General features: G+C 32.2%; 1 protein-coding gene across 20 annotated transcripts in view; it reads right to left on the minus strand.

Moving 5' to 3' along the window:
- Arb2a (ARB2 cotranscriptional regulator A) overlaps nucleotides 1-24,697 on the minus strand; it is a 446,980-nt gene that overhangs the window by 361,061 nt on the left and 61,222 nt on the right. For 13 of the 20 annotated variants that reach the window (XM_040273170.2, XM_040273173.2, XM_040273174.2 and 10 more), the window contains 2 exons: nucleotides 9,699-9,800; nucleotides 7,746-7,846 (listed from right to left, as the gene is read on the minus strand). The exons of 1 other annotated variant lie outside the window; for it this stretch is intronic. In XM_040273170.2, coding sequence (XP_040129104.1) covers nucleotides 7,746-7,846; nucleotides 9,699-9,768 — 171 coding nt within the window. In that variant the 5' untranslated portion in view covers nucleotides 9,769-9,800. Of the gene's footprint in view, nucleotides 1-7,745; nucleotides 7,847-9,698; nucleotides 9,801-15,673; nucleotides 15,693-24,697 lie in introns of those variants that run through there. 6 more of the 20 variants (XM_040273175.2, XM_040273177.2, XM_040273176.1 and 3 more) reach the window with 3 other exon arrangements.

Genomic DNA, 24,697 nt, shown 5'->3' on the forward strand with positions numbered 1-24,697 from the left:
TGGAAGAGTCCAAAATAAAACAGTATTATCAAATAATAGTAAAGTGAACTAACCAATGAACCAGGCTCACTTACCTAAGAGAATCTCTTTTAAATTTCCTACATCTTATTCTTTTTCCCTAATATTTAATTTCAAAAATTTTCAAACAAACTGAAAAATAGTACAATAAATACTTTTACACCTACCACTTTGATTAAACAACTGTTAACATTTGGCCATATTGTCTTCTTTTTTATTTTTGTGCTTTCCTCTCTTTTAAAAGAAACATTTAAAAATAACTTTCAGGCATCATGATTTTCTCCCTAAATAGTTTACATAAGAATAAGAACATTTTACTATATGACTATAATGCCATTATCTCATTGAAAAAAATCTTAATGATTCTTTCCCAATTGTCCCTAAAATGAATAAGTTTTTTAAATTTTTGTATTATTAGTTTTGGAGCCAATATCCCTTAGAAGTTCATACAGTGTATTTGCTTATTAGATTTCCTGGTTTTTTGCATATAACAATTTCTCTGACATCTAACACATACTTATTATTATTATTATTACTAGGTACCAAGGATTGAACTCAGTGTCAAACCAATGAGCCATATTCCCAGCCCTATTTTGTATTTTATTTAGAGACAGTGTCTAACTGAGTTGCTAGTGCCTCACCATTGCTGAGGCTGGCTTTGAACTTGTGATCCTCCTGTCTCAGCCCCCAGAGCCGTTGGGATTACAGGCATATGCCACTGCACCCAAGTACACCTTATTATTTTTAATGACATCCACTTTTTGATGATACCAGGTCAACTATATTTTAATATGTCCCATGCTCTGAATTTGGTAGTATTGTTTAACTTTTTATTTATCCCCTGTATTTCATCAAAATTGAAAAATACATCTAAGGGTCTCATTATGGTCACATTCAATTTACATAAGAAGAATATGCATAGTTAAAGTTTGTGTACTTCAAATTGTATCACTTCAGAAAACATATAATGTCAAACCATTCTATTACTAGTGATATTAACTTTGTTCACTTACATACAGTGCTGATAGCTAGATCTCTATTTTAAGGTATATATTTTCCCCTTTACAATTGTAAGAAATATATGAGGTGATACTTTAGTAATTTAGTAAAAAATGTGCAAATACTCTATTCCCTCATATCCTTTCATCTAAAAGAATTGGCATTCTTTGATGATCCTTATCTGAATCAATTATTTCACTGAAAGCTAAAAACTAGTTTTCTATTATTGCTGTGACAAATTAAACAACACAATTTAGCACCCTCAATTTATAGCAGAATCCTGGGTTGGTACTACTGGTTTCTCTGCTCCAGGTTTCAGAAGATGAAAATCAAAGTATTACTTAATAGGAGGCTCCAGAAAGAATCTGTTACTCAGTCATTGGGAAAATGCAGTTCATTGCAGTTCTAAGGACTGAGATCCATTTTTCCTTGCTGGTTGTCAGTTGGGAGATACAATTAGCTCCTAGAAGCCTCTCTCTGGTCTTTACACAGGGCTTTTGTATCTCCATAACCACCAACAGTGCCCTATATTCTCATGCTTGGAAATCCTTTTGCTTCCCTCCACTGAGTTTATTCCTCCTTTTTTCCCCAACAAAAATAAACAAACAACAGATATATGTATTTCTTTCCCTTCCTTTCTCCTATAATAGGTAAAATGCATCTCAAGCAGTTCTGTAAGTTATGACAATTTCCCATCACAGGGATTTACTCTTTTATATTCCCACCAGCACTATATAAGAAGTCCTGTTTCTGTAGAGTCTCATCGACTAAGTTAAACATAATAAGTGAAGTTAATATCTTTCCATAATCTTAAAGAGCATTTGCATTTCCTTACCTGTGAACTGCTTGTTCATGCCTTTTATTCATTGGTTGAGTTCAGTGGGGCTTGAAGGATTGGGATATTATTTGGTTTAGAGGGATGGTTGGTTTGTTTGCTTGTTTATCTTTTTATTCCCAAGTTTTAGAAAAACAAGTAATCTTTGGAAGCTTCACTGGTGGTCTTAGACAAGATACTCTAGACTTATGACATTCATTTCTTACCTCACACTGGAACTAAACATTTCTCTAAAGAACTCAGGTTGTTTTAATAGGAAACAATTATTTTAAAACCACTATCATTGCTACTAGGAGCTATTTCAAGACTCTAATCAATGCTATGGGGTTGGTAAATTTTATTTCAGTTTTTACATTTAGATCTCTGATTCATTTGGAGTTCATTTTGCTGTACATTGTGATGAAGAGTCAAATTATATATTCTAATGAGCAATTATCTATCAATTACTAAATCACACTTTTCCTATAGTAATTTAGGATTGCACCTAACATAAACTAAAATTCCATGTGTATTTGGGCTTTCTCTGTGTCTAGACATTGCTGTTCAATTGGTGCAACTGCCTAATCACATGTCAATGACACATTGTTTTAAGACTCTTGTAGTTTTTCTTTATCAAAGAATACGGAAAATTTGGCTGGGGCTGCAGCTCAGCAGTAATGCACTTGCCTGGCATGTATGAGGCACTAGGTTCAATTCTCAGCATCACATATAAACAAACAAACAAATAAAACCACTAAAAAAAATTGTGTGTGTGTGTGTGTGTCAGAATAAAATATAAGACAAAGGAGACTGCTAACTAATTCTGGGCCAATAGTCATTTCTTTATATCCACTAAAGAAACATATGCTTGATGTCAGTCTCTGACAATGGACAAGGAGAGGACAGAGATAAACAAGAAATTAAACATTTATAATATCAATAATAAATATTAATTAGAAATATTCTCAAACAATGTAGTTCTATTTTCCTTCCATGCTCCTAATGAACATAAAATGATATCATATGTACCACCTGACTTATTCTCCATAATAGTACATATAATTTTATTCCCATTTTACAGTGAAGGCATATAAATATTATTTCTTAAAGTCTCAACAATGTGACTTAGACAAAATAAGAATGCAAAATTCCTGATGGCCAGTACAATATAAAATGTATTATTTTTACACTATGAAGGTACTCACTATATGCAGATAGCTGTATATTCAAATATTTGATTATTAAAATAGTGATAATTTGTATTGTTCCTGACTTTCAACTATTCCTAGTTTTAAATACCAGAATAGCCAACTGAAAAAAACCCTATAAGTTCCATTTGCCCATATTCTTTAATAAATCACATTTTTAAAAATGTAATATTTTTGGTAATTTTCCACCATTTAATGGACATATTACTAATGTTGATCTAGGAATCTAGAAATCTTACACTGTAAGATTTTAAATCTTTCTGCTGGATTTTAAATTTTCCATTTAATAAAAATTCAGTATTGACATGAGAGTTAAGAAAATTTCATAAGTTATGTGCCATTTCTACCATCCCATTTACTATTTAATATGATAGCTTTCTATTCATTCTCACTGAGCCCAAAAGAAACACTATTGCTTGACATTCTACTCTAATACATGTACACTAAAGATTTCTATTTTGAAAATTACCCTTTAACACCACTTTCCCACCCCCTTAAGCTGACAGTATCTTTCTACATTTAAAGAAATCATCAAAACTTATAAGGGCTATGTATTTTTAGTCATAGATAGTATAAAATATATATGCATTAGCAAAAGCATTTGTTTGACTATAGAAATATGATTGTATGAATGTATTCTTTTGTGCAATATGGAATGGCATTGTAAAATTAAACTGACATATCAATTTATTTTACTTATACAATAAGTTTAATTTACATAGAAATGATAGAGTATTCCAGGAACAAATCTTAAAAACAATTTCTGCTGAATGACTGCTATAATAATCTCCTTAAGAGACAAATAAACATAAACTAAAACAGCAGTTCTGAAACATATATATAGCTCTCAGCTAAAGACAAAACTTGGTATTAAGTAGAAAAATGCCAAAAAAAAAAAAGGTTTTTTTTTTTCCAGATTGCCAGTTGAAGTTACAATGTTCCTTAAAACTTCAATATTAAGCATATCAAAAGCTTTTATTAAAGCATGCATTTAGGGAGAAAACTCAGATTTGTATTCTCTTTTGACTTCTCCCCTTGACCCACTGATAAAGAGAGAGGATGGTTTTAGTGCATCTATATGCAGAAAAATTAGAACTAGAAAACTAGAAACAAAATACTAAGATACTTCTAGAATATAAATATGTTTATCTGTTTGAACTCTTTAGTTCTACAAGATCTTCCACTTTCTAAATTATACTGAAGATTCAATATAAAGATTAAAATTTTCCAATAGAATGTTAAATATATACTATTTCTATCAAATAATCTTAGTCAATGAAGCTTTAATAGTCCAAAATGATCTTAAATTGGATTGAAATAGAAATAATTAAAAAGTTGTTTAGCTTTACAAACAGGAAAGTTACATTATAGTTTTTCTTTCTTATAATAATAAAATATGCCCCTTTATGTTTGAATTTCTAAATTTAGGAAACTCTTCTAAAATACACATATTCAGAATTTATACTTAACAATGTATGAAATTCTATTACATTCATTTATTATCCAACAAATATTATAAGGACACAGGAAAGAATAAATCTAATCAAAGAGGTGAAAGATCTCTTCAGGAAAATCACAAGACACTGAAAAAATAAATCAAAGTCAGAAGATAAAAAGGCCTCTCTTCGAATAAAATCGTGGCATTTGCAGGAAAATGGATGGAGTTAGAGAAGATAATGCTAAGTTAGCCAATCCCAAAAGTCCAAATGCCAATGTTTTCTTTGATATAAGGAAGCTGATTCAAGATGCCCTTCAGTGGATGAATGGATTAAAAAAAAGTGGCATATATACACTATGGAATTTTACTCAGCAATAAAAGAGAATAAAATCATGGCATTTGCAGGTAAATGGATGGCATTGGAAAAGATAATGTTAAGTGAAGTTAGTCAATCCTAAAACAACAAATGCCGAATGTTTTCTCTGATATAAGGAGGCTGACTCATAGTGGGGTAGGGAAGAGGAGCATGCAAGGATTAGATGAACTCTAGACAGGGAAGAGGGGAGGGAAAGGGAGAGTGCAGGGGATCTGTAAGGGCAGTAGAATGTGATGGACATCATTATCCAAAGTACATGTATGAAGACTCGAATTGGGTGTCAACATACTTTATATATAAACAGATATAAAAAAATTGTGGTATATATGTGTAATAGGAATTGTAATGCAAAAAAAAAACAAAGTACATGTATAAAGGCATGAATTGGTGTGAACATACTCCATATAAAAAGATGAAAAACTATATATGTAATGCATTCCACTGTCATGTATTTAAAAAAATGAATCAATAAAACTAAAAAACAAAACAAAATAAGGAAGCTGATTCATAGAAGAATGGGGAGAGGGAGTATGGGAGGAATAGTCAAACTCTAGATAGGGCAGAGGGGTTGGGGGAAAGGGAGGGGACATGGGGTTATTACTGATTGTGGAATGTGATGAACATTATTATCCAAATACACGTATGAAGACACAAATTGGTGTGAATATACTTTGTATACAACCAGAGATATGAAAAATTGATCTAAGAAACACTAACTTCATAAAACATTGATCTAAAAACATTGTAATAATAGTTAACTGCTGTGATTTGGGGTGATTACTTAGAGCCAATTTGATCATAAACACAAATCTGAATGCAGGCACAGTGGTGGTAATGTAGATAATACAGAATATGCTCTCACTATATAAATAATAATTAAAATGAAAAGTCAAAATTATTTTAATTCTCATAGAATAAAGTCCACCAAGAATAAATCCGTGACCTCCATATAACCAAAATAATTAAGTATATAATCAGAGGAAAAAGAAATCATTTACACACTGTATAATTTAACAATATACACAAGCTGGGTTTTGACACAGATGATGTTGAAGGATACAGGTTGAGAGTAAAAAAAATAAAGGTAGATGCCAAAAAAGGACAAGGTATGTTTGGAAAACAGCAACTTGTCCAAGCAAGTTGGTACACAAGGCTCATGAAAAGGAGTAAAATATACGCCACATTTAAAAACAAATAAAAAACACTAGCTATATTATAAGGCCATTATAGAAAGATTATTCTATAATAAAAATATAACCAGTTTACACATATAATTCAAGTGGAACTGGGAAAGTTTTTTAAAAACTTTTTCTGTTCTTATTAGTGTATTATAATTAACATAATATTGGGGTTCTTTTTGGATAACCATATATGCATGGAATATAAACTGATCTACTTTAGACCCTAGTACTTCCCATTTGGCTCCCTAACTACCTTTCTCTGTTCTCCTTCCTATACTTATTGCTCTTTCTTCTATTAATTCATAGTTATTTTTTAAATTCCTGCTTTATAGAGATACATAAAGGTGAAATTCACTGTGGTACATTCATATTATGCACATAGCATAATTTTTATATAAGGCAGAAATTATTCTGGTCACTGAATATATTCAAATTATAAATGCTAGACAATACTGTCAATAACTCTCGAGGGTCTTTGCGAGATTTTATACTGCTTATAAGATAATAGGTTGAGTCTGCACAATCTTATAGATGCCATCAGAAGAACACGAGACTCCTGGGTCACAAACGAAAGAGACATCAAGAGACAACAGGCAGCATGAATTCATATGTTCATCCATTTTTTTGCCCCTCAAATTACAAATAAGCTATGTGGCAGGCTAAGCACACAGTAGGACTTTGTCACAGCTAATAAATCTCAAACAGCAAATTCAATCTTATAAGGTGACTATTAGCAAACTTACCATTCTTTGCCATTAATGGGGAAAGGGAGAAGCACTCTCTTTATTATATTAAACAGCAAACAAATACGCTTGCTGCCTGGGAAAGAGACAAGATCTCTATCTTGGAAGCCTGTTTCCTATATAAATAGTCTTGAAAAGACAGTTCATTACAAAGGCTTACAAAGCCTTTGCTCAGAAACATGTAGAAATGCAAAATACACAAGGGAAATTGTCTCTCAGCATATTATAAATTCTTTATGCTATCATTTAAGCTATCATATATTCTTTATGTTCTTATTTAATCATATAATTCATTTGAATACTTTATTAAAAAGCCAAAATGGAATACAGAAAAGTAAACTAGCTATTATAGTTACCACATTAAACAAATGTTTCCACATGCATCATTTAAAAAATAAAGACAATATAAGAACATGTAAAACTTTTAGCTTTAACAAAACATTCACCTATATGACAAATAACATTTTCAAAGCTTCCTACCAATGATACCATGTGAGATATCTAATGCTCACAACACCTAATTCCTTATTAAGTTGAAAGTGAGTAGACTAGATTCAATTTATTTCTTCTTTATGTAAATAAACACTTAAAAGAATACTTTTTTCCTCCTGTCACTGTGGAGATTCAACCTCTTAATAACATTTAAAAGAATAAAACTAAAATCTGGCATTAATTTGTTTTTCTATGCAATGATTCACTACAAAAAATAAAGATCATGAGAAGGATATGTTTGTACACAAGTACAAACTTTTAAACTGAGGATATGTTTCTAACATAACTTAAAAAGGTTTTTGTGTCTTTGTGTTTGGTTATTTTTAAGTTATGTAAAATAACTAAACACAAAGACACAAAAACCTTTTTAAGTGACTTTTTATAAAAACAGTATACAAACTACTACATATCTAAAACCTTTATTTTGAATATTTAAAATTGGAAAACACAAATTTAAAAGAGTATATGTGACATACCTCTCCCAGAGCCTCATATCTTTTCTGGTTCCATCTGTGCAAATCTTCCCGATAATTAAAAACAAATGGTTCCCCAGTTTTTATGTGTCTTAACTGCCCCTCTAAAAAACAACAAATAATGTTGCTATAATTCAGAGTTAATTTACAATAATATCAAAGTAAAATAAATAATGCCTGATAAGAATTTAAACATTCTCCTCAGAACAGTTTATTTTTCCCTAAGCAATTCTTGATTTTCATTTTACTAATATAAAGCACACTAAGAATATTTTAGGTCCTATTATGAATAAGAATCTCTACCATATATTGCCATTAAAATGGTGCTAGTCCTCAAGGAGCATAGAGCCTACATACCTGTGGAATAAAATCATAAGCATTAAAAAGCTAAATAATTTTTCAGAAAGTTAAACAAACCCAAATGAATTAAATAAACAATCTAAAAACTTCTACAGGTGATTCATGCAGACAATAATGTCTAGGATGATTTTGGGAAAATGATGAATCTCTACAGGTTAGAATAAGGTTCAGAAGGTTTCTACATTTGTCAAGTAGGTCTTGAAATATGAGTAAGATATCAAATGGAAATTAGAGAGAAGTAGTGAGCTACTACAAATTTAGATGAACAAATCATACAAATCAGAGGTCTTTACTGATAATGACTAAGCTTTACTAATAACTCAAGCATATAAGCAATCAAGCTGCATAAGTACAACGGGGAGAGATCAACGATGTTCTGACATTTTCCCCAAGGGCACTTCCTCTCACAGGATAGTACTCTTTAGCCCAGAATAAATAAGGTCACTTACATGAGGTAGACAGATACCTTCACACATTGGTGAATATTTGATCATAAAATATTTCCATATTATATGCCAAAGACTTACATTGCTTATGTGATAGTTTTCAGAGCTATATGCCCCATACAACAAACACTGTAGGTCTGTTTACTATGAGTAATGTTAAACCAGTCATCCTGCAGACAAAAGTATTCCGAAGACAAAAGACTCTACTCGTAGCAAATATTCATCTGATTTACTAAAAAGTTTAATTGTTAGCATGTTTACAAGGAGAAAAGACTAACTATCTTTTCCTAGGAATATTCTTCTGGTAATCAGGAGAGAAATGAACCATAGGCCAATTGCTTTAACCCTTACTCCCCACGAGACAACACAACATTACTACTTACACATATATTGGTATAAAATATTCTTTATAAAAATCATGAAAATTAACATCTGAAAAAAAGCAAAGTTTCTATTTTCTTCTGTTGAAACTCACTCAATATTCTAGCATTCAGAGACTGAAGCCCTAATACCTATAAAGGGATATCCACTGATTCAGTGATGACAGATCATCAATTTGATTAATGCAGAGCAACATGTAGAAAACTACAACTCTAATGCCACCTAACCTATAATATCATCACCTTTCAAGTGTGACAGTATATTATTTATTATTCCAGAAATATACTTTAGTCAATTGATGGTATGTTTTTCCACATCTTAAGTACTAAAGTTATTCTTATTAGAACCTAATTAGTAAATTCTAAGATAAGGATGTTGCCTTAAAAATCATGGAAAATTGAGTACTTTGTTTTAAAATATTGTCACAGATAATTATTTCCAGCCACTTCACTTTTACTGTGTGAAACAGTAACATCTTTCAGTATAATTTAGTTAGGAGTTTCCATTGGATATCAGAGAGTTGAATACTCAAGGTTGAAAAGCATAAACTGAATCAAATTCACGTCAATCAGTTAACATGACTTGACAACTATGGGAAATAGTTACTTGGTTCTTTCACTCAAGTGAAGGATTTTACCATTCAAGGTTAAGTCATTATTTCTCACAAGAAATACATAAAACATTCTAGCTGACCTTCAAGAGTAGCAAATATCAATCCTATGCTATTAACATTGTAAAATAAATTTTGCATAGACCATATACCACTTACTTTCATTAAAAGCGTATTCAAATCCTTCCAGAGTATCAGGAAAATCAAGAGGTGGTTCATCTTTTTTCATTAGTTCATCCAAATCTATTCTAGATAATAAGTCTAGAAAAGAAATATGAAACTTATTTATATTCATTTCATAGTTAACAATAAAAATTATATTTTAAATTATTAAGTATTCTTTTGTTCTATTAAGTTTTTATATATTTTTAACTGAAAATGCAGTTAATTTTAAGTCCCAAAATGCTATATTATGATCAAGCACAATAAGTACTTTAAATATAATAGTTCTCAAAACAATCATGACTTATATATGATAAGCCACTATACTAAATTAACCTCTCTTCAAAATAGAGATCTATTATTATTGTAAATTTTAGACATTAATATCACTTTTAAAAGACCATTAAATCTTACATCCAAATGAAACCTTATGAATGAATGAGGACAATTATTATAAATCTAACAGTAAATCACATTAGATTTGTAATGAAAAATCTAATAGTAATATAGCATATTGTTCCATTTTTAGGGGGAAATAGTAAGAAGAAATATGCTAACTTGAGAAAACTGACACAAAATAGTTTATTCTTCATAAGGTTTGATTTCACACAATCAAAAATAAATCTGCAAATGATTTTTAAAAATAAACAAAACTCCAAAATTTTATTTTGGAATGGTTTTAGATTTATGGAAATTGTGAAGGATAGCACCGAGTGTCTGTATGCCCTTACCTAGTTTCCATAATGTTCACATTTATGTGACCATAATACACTTGTCAAAACAATGAAACCAACTTTGGCATATTCCACTGACTAAAGCCTAGATATTATTGATATTTCACCAGTTCCTCCATTAATGATCATTTTCTGTCCCAGGATTCCACTCAGGAATCTAAATGGCACAAAGTTATCATTTCTCCCAGGTCTCCTCTGTCTAGTCTGTGACAGTTCTTCCTTTCCTTCTTTTCTGTGACCTTAACATTTTTTTAGGATAATGATCAGGTGTTTTGTACAACTGTCCTCAATTTAAGTATATCTGATGTTTTTATAGATGAAGTTTATCCTTTCTTTAGTTTAGAATTATGAGTTTCTTGAAAGAAAACCAGAAAGGGAACTGAACTTCTTAATATATCATGTCCAGAGGAACATGTATCCACAGAACATCACTGGTGATGTTAACCTTATCACGTGGTTAAGGTTGCATTTTCCAGGATTCTCCACTAAGTTACTATTTTTCTCTTTTGATAACCTGTTCTTTAAAAGCAACTAAATCTGGTCCATTCTCAAGAAGAGAAGGGTAGAATCATGCTCTACCTCCTAGAGTAAGGAACATCTACATACATTATTTATAATTCTTATGTATAGAAAATTCATCTCTCCACATTTACATAAATTACTATTAATCAATTATATCAGTATAGACTCATAGATATTTATTGTATAGGTTAAGTAAAAATTCAATCCTGTGCTTTTTTCCCTCCAAAAATTGTTCCAGCCATGGTCACTGTAAGCTCTTCTAGTTGTCTCCTGTGACCTTTTGACATAATATTATCTTATCTGTTTTCTTGAGCATTTTCTTACTTTCTGTGAGCTCCAATTTCATCTTGTATGTTTACTACTCCAGCCCTGGAATAAGTCTATCAACAAGTATTTAATGGTATCTCATATAAGAATGTGACAAAAGTTCTCACTGTGTGTCATCAGAATAATTTCGAAAATCAAAATTAAAAAAAAAACTTCAAATATATACAATACAAAAATGTAAATCAGATTAATTAAATAAATATATCTCCCAAAACCTAACTCATTGCTCCCTTAATTGTTTGCTTTATCAACCTTATAATATTCTGTTTTCCCTTTTTCTCCCATTACAAAGAACAGTGTGAATATAGAAATGTGCTTTTTTGCTTTGCTCAAAATACTCCTACAAATGACAAACTAAACTAAAAACGACATTCTTAAAACTTTTCCACAGTCAACTAGAATTCCTGATACAGAAATTTTTTATTTCATTAGCATTGACAAGATACATAGAAAGGAACTGTCAAAATTATTTTCCTCCTTTGTTAAAAGAAAGCAATGCTGTAAAATTGTATTTTACTCTGAAATCAGGTTCTAAATGCAGTGGATAACTCCAAAATCAAGTATAATTAAAGATATCTATAGAAAATTCCCTCAATAACCAATAAAATAGAGTAGTTGAATCCATACAACCTAAATTTGCATCAGATATGACACAACTGTCTTTTTCTGAAACGTGGCTCTAGTGATTAAAGTGATTTAGCAACTAGAATTCTAAACCTAAGCATATGCAACAGCAGTACAAAAAATACTCTTTCATGCCCAAAAGAACTAAAATTAGTGACTCAAACAGATATTTGTAAACCAGTGTCAGTATTCATTATCATCAAAAGGTAAAGGCAATCCAAGTATACATCAACAGACGAATAGAGTAATGGTTAATTTTATGTATCAATCTAACTGGGACACAGGATGCCCAGATATTTTGTAAAACATTATTCTGGGTGTGTCTGTAAGAATGTTTTCAGATAAAACATTTGAATTAGTTGATGAAGTAAAGCAGATTTCCTTCTCCAGGATGTGTGGGCCTCACTTAATGGAATGAAAGCCTGAATAGAACAAACAGGCTGAATAAAGAAGAATGAACTTTCTATCCTGCTATCCTTGAGCTGGGACATTGGTTTTCTCCTGCTTTCAGGCTTAAACTGGAACTTACACAATCAGCTCTCTCATAGAATTTTGGGATTGGACTGGAACTACACTATTAGCTCTCCTTCCATAATGCAAACTTTGGAGTTTTCAGCATTGTTGTTACCATATAAGCCAGTTCATTACAACAAATTTCACACACACACACACACACACACACAACTGGTTCTGTTTTTCTGGAAAACCATGGCTAATACAAATAGATAAACAAAATATGACATATACATACAATAAAATATTATTCGGCTTTATTAGGAATAAAAGGAACGGCATTCTAACGCAACATGAAAGTACCTTGAACACAGTACGTGAAGTGAAATTAACTGTCACAGAAGGACAAATATTGTACGATTCCATGTATATTAGCTACCTAGAAAAATCAAACTCTTAGAGATGAAAAAAACAAAGTGGTAGTTTCCAGGAGACGGGAGGAGAGGGAAATTGGGAGTTAGTATTTAAGACAGTTTCAGTTTCACAAGAGGAGACAGTTCTACAGATGCATGATGATGAAGGATGCACAATATGAATGTACATAATGCCACAGAACTTTACATTTTAAAATGGTTTAAATGTTGAATTTTATATATGCGTATCTTGCCACAATAAAAAAAAATCACCTGGCTTCTTTATTAAAATTTATTACCTAGATGAGTAAACCATTACTGGAATTCTACTTCTGGCTAAAATAGAATAACAGGAACTAGATTCTTCCTACTGTCCTTAAATAACTAGGATACTACATGTGAAAGAACAGTTTTCAGAGGTTGCACAAAAGGCAGAACTGTGTTCACTGAAAGAAACAAATGAGACAAATCTTTCTATTGCACTAGTTTATTGTCTAGAGAAGGTTGAAGACACAGGAGAAATAGAAATGCAAACAAAGAATGAGAATCCTGCTAAGTGAGAAGATACAGATCAAAATTTGAATAATCCAAGGTGACTAGGTTTGGGTGCAAAAAAAAAAAAAGAGGGCAAAGGGAATAGTTTATACAGAGAGATTACTGAGCAGAGATACAGAGTGATTTCATTCTGTCTTTGACTAAGTATTTATCCAATACATATAGGAGAGGAAAACAGGACAGGACAGGGAAAGAAGCAGGCTGAATGATTCCTGTACACATAGAGCTACAAATAGTCTGTGCATTCAACAGTCAGAATGAAAATATAATATGAGATATCAGATAGAACTCTCAGCTCTATTTTTGGTAGCCTGAATTAACCCCACCCAGAAAAAGAACATTCAGAACTTCCATATCAAAGTCAAACAGTAGTTCCATTCCACGTTTTCTAAGGAATCTCCATACTGCTTTCCAGAGTGGTTGCACCAATTTGCAGTCCCACCAGGAATGTAGGAGTATGCCTTTTCCCCCACATCCTTGCTAACATTTATTGTTGTTTGTATTCTTGATAACTGCCATTCTGACTGGTGTGAGATAAAATCTTAAGAGTTGTTGTTTTTTTTTTTAAAGAGAGAGTGAGAGAGGAGAGAGAGAGATAGAGAGAGAGAATTTTTAATGTTTATTTTTTAGTTCTCGGAGGACACAACATCTTTGTTGGTATGTGGTGCTGAGGATCGAACCCGGGCCGCACGCATACCAGGCGAGCTCGCTACCACTTGAGCCACATCCCCAGCCCAAGAGTTGTTTTGATTTGGATTTCTCTAATTACTAGAGATGTTAAACATTTTTTTCATATAGTTGTTTATCAAATGTATATCTGCTTCTGAGAAGTGTCTGTTTAGCTCCTCAGCCAATTTATTGATTGGGTTGTTTGGGTTTTTCGATGTTAAGTTTTTTTAGTTCTTTTTACATCCTAGAGATTAGTGTTCTGACATGCTTATGGCAAAAATCTGCTCCCAAAATGTAGGCTCTTTCTTTACCTCATTGATTGTTTCTTTTGCTGAGAAGAGGCTTTTTAGTTTCGTTTGATTAATTCTTGATTCTATTTCTTGCACATTAGGAGTCTTATTAAGGAAGTAAGGGCCTAATCTGACTTGATGATGATTTGGGCCTACTTTGAAGAGTGAAGCAGGAGACATCACAATACCAGACCTTAAACTATACTACAAAACTATAGTAACAAAAATGTCATGGTATTGGCACGAAAATAAATATATAGATCAATGATACAGAACAGAAGACACAGAGGAAACCATACAAATAAGTTATCTCATACTAGACAATGGATCCAAAAATATACATTAGAGAAAAGATAGCCTCTTCAACAAATGGTGCTGGGAGAACTAGAAATCCAAAGCAGCAAAATGAAAATAAACTCCTACCTCTCACCATGCAGAAAATTCAATTCAAAGTGGATCAAGGATGTAGGAATTAGACTAGAGACCTTGTGCCTAACAGAGGAAAAAGTAGGCCAAAAATATTACTCATATTTGATGAGGAATTAAACTCCTTCAATGACAAGGATAAACAAAAAGAAAATATGACAACTAAGCCAGCACTACAAGGAATATTCAAAGGTAAATTGGACACAGAGAATCCCCAAAACAAAATCTAAAACTCTCAAATGAAGACCAATAGAAGACAAATCATCTAAATGAGAATCAAGGCAGAATTTAATACAAAAAATAAAAATAAAAATGTTAGCAAAACACAAACACAAAGCCATAGTAACACTGAATATAAATGGTACCAACTTCCCATTTAAAAAAATATAGATTTGCAGAATGGTTCAAATACCAAGATCCAACTATATGATATTCTCAAGAAACTCGCCTCATAGGTAAAGACATTCCAAGGCTGAAGATAAAAGGATGGGAAAAAATATCCCATGTAAACAGACTCCAAAATCAGGCCAGAATAAGCATTCTCACATGACAAAGCTGATTTCAAGCAAAAATTAGTCAGAATAGACAAAAGGGGCCATTATATCCTGGTAAAGGGAACAATTTAATAGTTAATATATATACTCCAAATATCAATGCACTCAATTATGTTAAAAAAATACTCCTTGACATTAAATCCCAGGTAGACACCAATACAATAATACTGGAAGATTTCAATGCAGTCTTTTAATCAACAGAGGACAGCAAAGCATAAAATTGATAAAGATTTATAGCTAGAACCTAATACAATAATACTGGAAGATTTCAAGACACCCTATCATCAAGAAACAGGTCATTGAAGCATAAAAATCAGTAAACATATATAAAGCCTAATAATATTACAATTCAAGTGGACCTAATAGACATCTACAGAGTATTTCACCCCAAAACAGCTGATTTACCTCTCAGAAGCTCATGGAACCTTCTTCGCAACAGACCACATTCTAGATGAAGAATCTAGGCAAATAAAAAAGTAAGTCTAGAAAACTTTTTAAAAAATTTTATAATCCCGTGCATCATATCAGACCATAATGGAATGAACTAGAAATAAACAGTAAGAAAAATAATAGAAACTACAAACACATGGAAAGTAAACAATATTCTTTTAAATGAAGAATGGATCAACACATGAGAGAATTAATCAGGAAATTATTCCAAACAAATGAAAACAAAGACACAACATATCAAAATCTCTAAGACAGTATGAAAGTAGTACTAAAGGGAAAATTTGTTGCAATGAGTGCATACATTAAAAATATAGAGAGACCCCAAATAATAAACTTATGCTTCACCTCAAGGCCATAGAAAAAAAATAACAAACTCATTCCAAAATCAGAAACAGAAAATAATAAAGATCAGAAATAAAATTGAGAAAAAAAAAAAAACACCCTCACAGGATCAGAGCAACAAAGGGTTATTTGAAAAGACAAATAAGATTGATAAATCCTTAATCACAATAACCAAAAGAAATAGAAAACCCAAATCAACAAAATGCCTAAAGCTCAATAAGAGGGATACTATCAAACCCAAATCAACAAAATTCAAGATTAAAGTAGATATAAACATAGAAATTTCTGAAATACAGAGGATCAAAATTAGGTCAAAAATTTATACTCCAATAAACAGCAAAATCTAGAAGGCATTAACAAATTTCTAGACACATAAGACCTGTCTGAATTGAATCAGGAAGACATAGAAAATTTAAATAGACCAATACCAAGTAATAACATTGAAAAAGCAATCAAAAGCCAACCAACAAAGAAAAGATAAGGATCAGATGCATTCTCACCAGAGTTCTAACAGACCTTTAAGGAAGAACTAACACCAGATTACCTCAAATTATTCCATGAAATTGAAAGGAGGGAACACTCCCAAATATACTCTATAAGTCCAGTACACCCCTAACAATCAAATGAGACAAGGATACATCTAGGAAAGAAAACTGCAAATCAATATCCCTGATGAACATAGATGCAAAAATACTCAATAAAATACTAGCAAATTGCATTCAAAAGCATACTAAGAAAATAATATACCACAAAAAAGTGCTAAAAGGAAAGTTCATAACAGGGAGGCAAGACTGGTTCAACATATGCAAATCAATAAATATAATCCATAATTTAAAGAAAATAAAAAACAAGAATCATAAGACCATATTAATAGATTCAGAAAAGGCATTTGATAAAATACAGCAACAATTCATGTTAAAATCACTGGAGAAACTAGGGATAGAAAGACCCTACCTCCATATTATTAAAGAAATATATAATGAAATCAAAGCCAACATTATATTAAATGGAGAAAACCTGAAAACATTTCCTTTAAAATTAGTATAGTTCTCAAAACTCTAACCAGAGCAATCAGGTAAGAGAAGAAAATAAAAGAGATACAAATCAGAAAAGAAGACAAACTATCACTGTTTGCTAATGACATGATACTATAAGACCCAAAACATTCCACCAGAAGACTTAAAGAGCTTATAAATGAATTTGGCAAAGTAATAGGATACAAGATCAACATTCATAAATCAGTATCTTTTCTTAAACCAATAGGTTTCTATTGATTAATAAACGTTGGTTCATAAATTCAGCTGAGAAAGAATTCAGAAAAACCATTCTCTTCAAAATAACCTCAAAAAAAATCTGGAAATTGATCTAACAAAGAAAGTTAAAAGGTCACAATAATGAAAACTACAGAACATTCAAGAAAGAAATTGAAAAAGACTTGCTTCTTGGAGAAACAGAATTAATATCATCAAAATGGCCAAAATATCAAAAGCAATTTACACATGCAATGCAATCCCCATGAAAATAACAATAACATTTTTCACAGAACTAGAAAAATCAGTCCTTAAATTCATTTGGAAGAATAAGGGATCTAGAATAGCCAAAGCAATTCTGAGTAAGAAAAGTGATGCCAAGAGGCATCACAATATCTGATCTCAAAATATACACAGAGTTGTTGTAGTATTGGACAACCTAAAACAGGCACAGTCCCTAATCCACATATTGTTATTTAAATTAAACAAAAGGCGGAGATGTTGAGAGCCACAGACAAGTCAAGATGGTGCCTGGCACTTTGCCAAGAGGAGTGGTTTGAGAAGTAACACCAGTGAGTCATTAAGATGATAGAGATTCCTTAATGACTGACTGCTGTGTCTAGATTATGTCAATTAAGTTAAGCTGTGTGTAATTATTAAGATGATGAGGATTCCTTAATGACCAATTGATGTATCTGGATGTTAATCGAAACAAGCTGTGTATAATCAGTTAAGTGTATATATACCTCTACTGTCCGACAATAAAGTGGCTCCCACTCCTGCTGTATCAATCTTCACAAGTTGCTCGTCACGTTTGCTGCAGCCAGACTGCGGCAAGTTGTAACAGTAACAGCATGGTACTGAAATCAATATAGACATGGAGACCAATGGAACAGAAAACACTGAGACAAACCCAAATACTTACACCCATTGATACTTGATAAAGATGCCAAAAAATGTATTTTGGAGAAAAGACAATCTGTTTAACAAATGGTGCTAGAAAAACTGGATACTGCCATGTAGAAGAATGAAATTAGATCCATATCTCTCACCCTGAAAAAACATCAAATCAATATGGATAAAAAACATAGGAATTAGTCCAATAAACATGCAATCGTTAGAGGAAAGTACAGGGTAAACATCCCAACACATAGGGATAACAAAATGTCTAAAGCTCAAGAAATAAAAACAAGAATAAGAGGGATACTAGCAAACTAAAAAGCCTCCGCACATCAAAGGAAATGATGAAGAGTGAAAGAGAACCTACAGAATGGGAAAAAAATCTTTGCCAGCTACTCTTCTCACAGAGGGTTAATATCCAGAATATATGAAGAACTCGAAAAACTCAATGCCAAAAAAACAAATAACCCAATTAATAAATAGTCAAAAAATATAGAAACTTCCCAAAAGAGGAAATATAAATGACCAACAAATGTATTTAAAAGTGTTCAATGTTTCTAACAATCAGGGAAATGCAAATCAAAAATATACTAAGATTTCATCTCACTCCAATTAGAATAATTATCAAGAACATAAACAATAATAAATGCTGGAGAAGATATAGTGGAAAAGATACACTCACACATTGCTGGTGATACTATAAATTAGTACAACCACTATGGAAAGCAGTGTGGAGATTCCTCAAAAAAACTAGGAATGAGAGAAGGACATTTCATACTACTTAAGGGAATTATACATCAATAAGACATAAAAATCATAAATATTTATGTCTCAAACAATGTAGAATCTACATACATCAAAAAAATCCTTCTCAACTTCAAGAATCAAATAGACCACGACATAATACTACTCAGTGACATTAACACACCTATCTTGCTATTGGAAAGATCTTACAAACAAAAACTGAACAAAGAAACTCTAGATCTAAATAATACAATCAATAATTTAGACTTAAAATATATATGTAGACGCTAGAACATGTGGAGACTACATAAAATACTATGGAATGATGAATGGATAACAGCAGAAATTGAGGATGAAATAAAAATACTTAGAGGTAAATGAAAATAATGATACAACATATCAAAATCTCTGGGATATTAGGAAGGCAGCACTAAGAGGAAAGTTCACTACACTGGGCTCATTCATTAAAAGAATAAAAAGTCAACAAATAAATGACGTAACAATACAACATAAAGCGCTAGAAAAAGAGGAAACAACAAAAACAGAAGACAGGATATAATTAAAATCAGAGCTGAAATCAATAAAATAGAAACTGAAAAAACAATTCAAACTATTGACAAAACAAAAAGTTTGTTCTTCAAAAAAACGAATAAAATTGACAAACCCTAGCCATACTAATAAAGAGAAAAAGAAATAAAACTCAAATTACTAAAATATATAATTAAAAAGGAAATATCACAATGGACACAATTGAAATACAGAAGATAATACGAAAGTACTTTGAAAACTTATAGTCCAATAAAATAGAAAACCTTGAAGACATTGACAAATTTCTAGAAACATATAACCTACCAAACTGAATCAGGAGGACATACACAACATAAACAGATCAATTACTAGTAATGAAATAGAAAATGCCATCAAAAGCCTACCAATCAAGAAAAGCCCAGGACCAAATGGATTCTAAGCCAAGTTCTACAAGACCTTCAAAGAAGAATTAACACCAATACTCCTCAAAGTATTCCATGAAATTGAAAAGGAGGGAACACTTCCAAACTCATTCTATGAGGCTAACATCACCCTAACACCAAAACCAGACAAAGACACATCAAAAAAGAAAACTTCAGACTAATATCCCTAATGAACACAGACACAAAAATTCTAGAAAATTGCATAGAAAAACATTAAAAAGATAGTACATCATGATCAAGTAGGGTTCATCCCAGGAATGCAAGGTTGATTTTTTTTAATTTATTTTTTTACATGAGCTCTCTTATTATTATTAATATTATTTGCATTACAATTATTAATACACCTTTATACCACAATTTATCATATCTCTGTATACAAGATATGTTGACACCAAATTCACATCTTCATACATGTAATTTGAATAACGATGAGGGTCTCCTTCCACGGTCCTCGCAATTCCCCTTCTCCCTCTCTATCCCTCCAACCCTCTTCCCTATCTACAGGTAATCTTCTTCCCATACTCTTCCTCCCTACCCCATTTTGAGTCATCCCCCTATATCAGAGAAGACATTCAGCATTTGTTTTTTTGGGGATTGGCTAACTTCACTCAGCATAATCTGCTCTAATGCCATCCATTTCCCTGAAAATGCCATGATCTTATTATTTTTTTAGTGCTGAGTAAATATTCCATTGTGTATAAATTCCACTTTTTTTTAACCCATTCATTCATTGAAGGACATCTAGGTTGGCTCCACAGTTTAGCTATTGTGAATTGTGCTGTTATAAACATTGATGTAGCTATGTCCCTGTAGGATGCTCTTTTTAGGTCCTTTGGGTATAATCCAAGAAGAGAAATAGCTGGGTCAAATGGTGGTTCCATTCCCAACTTTCCAAGGAATCTCCATACTGCTTTCCAAATTGGCTGCACCAATTTGCAGTCCCACCAGCAGTGCATAATTGTACCTTTTTCCTGAATCCTCACCAGCACTTGTTCTTGTTTGTCTTCATAATGACTGCCATTCTTAATGGAGTGAGATGGTATCTTAAGAGTACTTTTAATTTGCATTTGTCTGATTGCTAGAGATGATGAGCATTTTTTTTTGTACATTTTTTGATTGGTTATATATCCTCTTCTGAGAAGTGTCTGGTTAGATCCTTGACCCAATTATTGATTGGATTATTTGTCTTTTTTTTTTTTTTTTGGTGCTTATCTTGTTGAGTTCTTTATATACCCTAAAAATTAGAGCTCTATCTGATGTGTGAGGGGTAAAAATTTGTTCCCAGGATGTAGGCTCCCTATTCACCTCACATATTATTTCTCTTGCTGAGAAAAAACTTTTTAGTTTGAATCCATTCCATTTGTTGATTCTTGGTTTTAATTCTTGTGCTATAGGCGTCTTATTCAGGAAGCTGGGGCCTAGCCCCACGTGATGGAGATTAGGGCCTACTTTTTCTTCTATTAGACGCAGAGTCGCTGGTTTAATTCCTAGATCCTTGATCCATTATGAGTTAACTTTTGTGCATGATAGGAGATAGGGATTCAATTTCATTTTGTTGCATGTGGATTTCCAGTTTTCCCAGGACCATTTGTTGAAGATGCTATCCTTTCTCCAGTGCATGCTTTGGGCAATTTGTCTAACATAAGGTAGTTTTAATTTTGTGGGTTAGTCTCTGTGTCCTCTATTCTTTACCATTGGTCTAGAAGCCTGTTTTGGTGCCAGTACCATGCTGTTTTTGTTATTACTGCTCTATAGTATAGTTTAAGTTCTGGTATAGTGATACCACCTGTTTCACTCTTCCTGCTTAGAATTCCTTTAGCTATTCTGAGTCTCTTATTTTTCTAGATGAATTTCATAATTGCTTTTTTTTATTTCTATGATGAATGCCATTGGGATTTTGATCAGAATTGCATTAAACCTGTATAGTGCTTTTGATAATATGGTCATTTTAATAATATTAATTCTGCCTATCCATGAGCGAAGTAGATCTTTCCATCTTCTAAGGTCTTCTTCTATTTCTCTCTTCAGGGTTCTATAGTTTTCATTGTATAGATCTTTCACCTCTTTTGTTAAGTTCATTCGCAAGTATTTAATTTTTTTGAGAATATTGTGAATGGGGTAGATTTCCTCATTTCCTTTTCAGAGGATTTGTCACTGATATACAGGAATGCCTTTGATTTATGGGTGTTGATTTTATATTACCACTTTGCTGAATTCATTTACTAGTTCTAGAAGTTTCTTGGTGTTGAGAGCCACAGACAAGTAAGATGGTGCCTGGCACTTTGCCAAGAGGAGTGGTTTGAGAAGTAACACCAGTGAGTCATTAAGATGATAGAGATTCCTTAATGACTGACTGCTGTGTCTAGATTATGTCAATTAAGTTAAGCTGTATGTAATTATTAAGATGATGAGGATTCCTTAATGACCAATTGATGTATCTGGATGTTAATCGAAACAAGCTGTGTATAATCAGTTAAGTGTATATATACCTCTACTGTCCAACAATAAAGTGGCTCCCACTCCTGCTGTATCAACCTTCACAAGTTGCTCATCACTCCCCTCCACCCCCCCGTTAGTTTGCTGCAGCCAAACTGCAGCATCTTGGTAGAGTCTTTTGGGTCTTCTAGGTATAGAATCATATCATCAGCAAATAGTGCTAGTTTAAGTTCTTCTTTTCCTATAGTTATTCCTTTAATTTCTTTCATCTGTCTAATTGTTCTGGCCAGTGTTTCAAGAACTATTTTGAATAGAAGTGGTGAGAGAGGCCATCCCTTTCTTGTTCCAGATTTTAGAGGGAATGCCTTCAGTTTTTCTTCATTTAGAATGATGCTGGCCTGAGGGTTAGTGTAGATAGCTTTTACAATGTTGAGGTAAGTTCCTGTTATCCCTAGTTCTTCTAGTGTTTTGAACATAAAAGGTTGCTGTATTTTGTCAAATGCTTTTTCTGCATCTATCGAGATGATCATATGGTTCTTTAAGTCTACTGATGTGATGAATTACATTTATTGATTTCCGTATGTTAAACTAACCTTGCACCCTGGGGATGAATCCCACTTGATGATTGTGCATGATCTTTTTGATATGTTTTTGTATCCAATTTGCCAGAATTTTATTGAGGATTTTTACATCTACATTCATTAGAGATATTGGTATGAAGTTTTCTTTCTTTGCGGTGTCTTTGTATGGTTTTGGAATCAGGGTGATACTGGCCTCGTAGAATAAATTTAGAAGAATTCCCTCTTTTTCTATTTCCTGAAATAGATTGAAGAATATTGGTATTAGTTCTTATTTAGAGGTCTTGTATTCGTTCTTCTTTAGAGGTCAGCTGTATATCCATCGGGTCCTGGGCTTTTCTTGGTTGGTAATCTTTTGATGGCTTCTTCTATTTCCTCACTTGAATTTGGTCTGTTTAAGTTATGTATATCTTCCTGACTCAATCTGGGCAGATCATGTGACTTAAGGAACTTATTGATGCCTTCACTATCTTCTATTTTATTAGAGTGTTAAGTTTTCAAAATAATTTCTAATTATCTTCTGTATTCTATAGTGTCTGTTGTGATAGTGCCTTTTTCATCCCATATGCTAGTAATTTGGATTCTCTCTCTTCTTCTCTTCATTAGTATGGCTAAGTGTCTGTCATTCTTATTTATTTTTTCAAAGAACCAACTTTTAGTCTTGTGAATTTTTTTAATTCTTTCTTTTGTTTCAATTTTATTTATTTCAGCTCTGATTTTAATTATTTTTTGAATTCTACTGCATTTGCTGCTGATTTGTTCTTATTTTTATAGGGCTTTGAGATGTAGTGTGAGGTCATTTATGTGTTGGCTTTTTTCTTCTTTTAAGGAAATAACTCCATGCAATGAATTTTCCTCTTAGTATTGCTTCCATAGTGTCCCAGAGATTTTGATATATTGTGTCTGTGTTTCATTTACTCTAAGAATTTTTTTCAATTTTCTCCTTGATGTCTTCTGTAACTCATTATTCATTCAGTAGCATATTGTTCATTCTCCATATGACACAGGATTTTTCTTTTTTATTCTATCGCTGAATTCCAATTTCATTCCATTATGATCAGATAAAATGCATGGTAATATCTCTACTCCTTTATATTTAACACTGTGGCATAATATATGGTCTATTTTTAAGAAGGATCCATGTGTTGCTGAGAAAAAAGTGTATCCACTTGATGTTGGTTGATATATTCTATAAAGGTCAATTGAGTCTAAGTTATTAATTGTGTTATTGAGTTCTACAGTTTCTTTATTCAACTTTTGTTTGGAAGATCTGTCGAGTGGTGAGAGCGGTGTGTTAAAATCACCCATGATTATTGTGTTATGGTCTATTTGACTCTTGAACTTGATGAGAGTTTGTTTGATGAACATAGTTGCACCATTGTTTGGGACATATATATTAAGATTGCTATGTCTTATTGGTGAATGGTTCCCTTGAGCAGTATGTAGAGTCTTTCTTTATCCCTTTTGATTAACTTTGGCTTAAAGTCTATTTTATTTGATATGAGTATGGACACCTCTACTTGCTTCCGAGGTCCATGTGAGAGGTATGATTTTTCCCAACCTTTCACCTTCAGTCTGTGTATGTCTTTTCCTATGAGATGAGTCTCCTGTAGGCAGCATATTGTTGGATTTTTTTAAAAATCCAGTCTACTAGCCTATGTCTTTTGACTAGTGAGTTTCAGCCATTAACATTTAGGGTTACTATTGAAATATGGTTTGTATTTCCAGTCATATTTGTTTATTTTTGTAATTTAACTT

Source organism: Ictidomys tridecemlineatus, chromosome 1, assembly GCF_052094955.1.
Source record: "Ictidomys tridecemlineatus isolate mIctTri1 chromosome 1, mIctTri1.hap1, whole genome shotgun sequence".
NCBI classification, from domain to species: Eukaryota; Metazoa; Chordata; class Mammalia; order Rodentia; family Sciuridae; genus Ictidomys; species Ictidomys tridecemlineatus.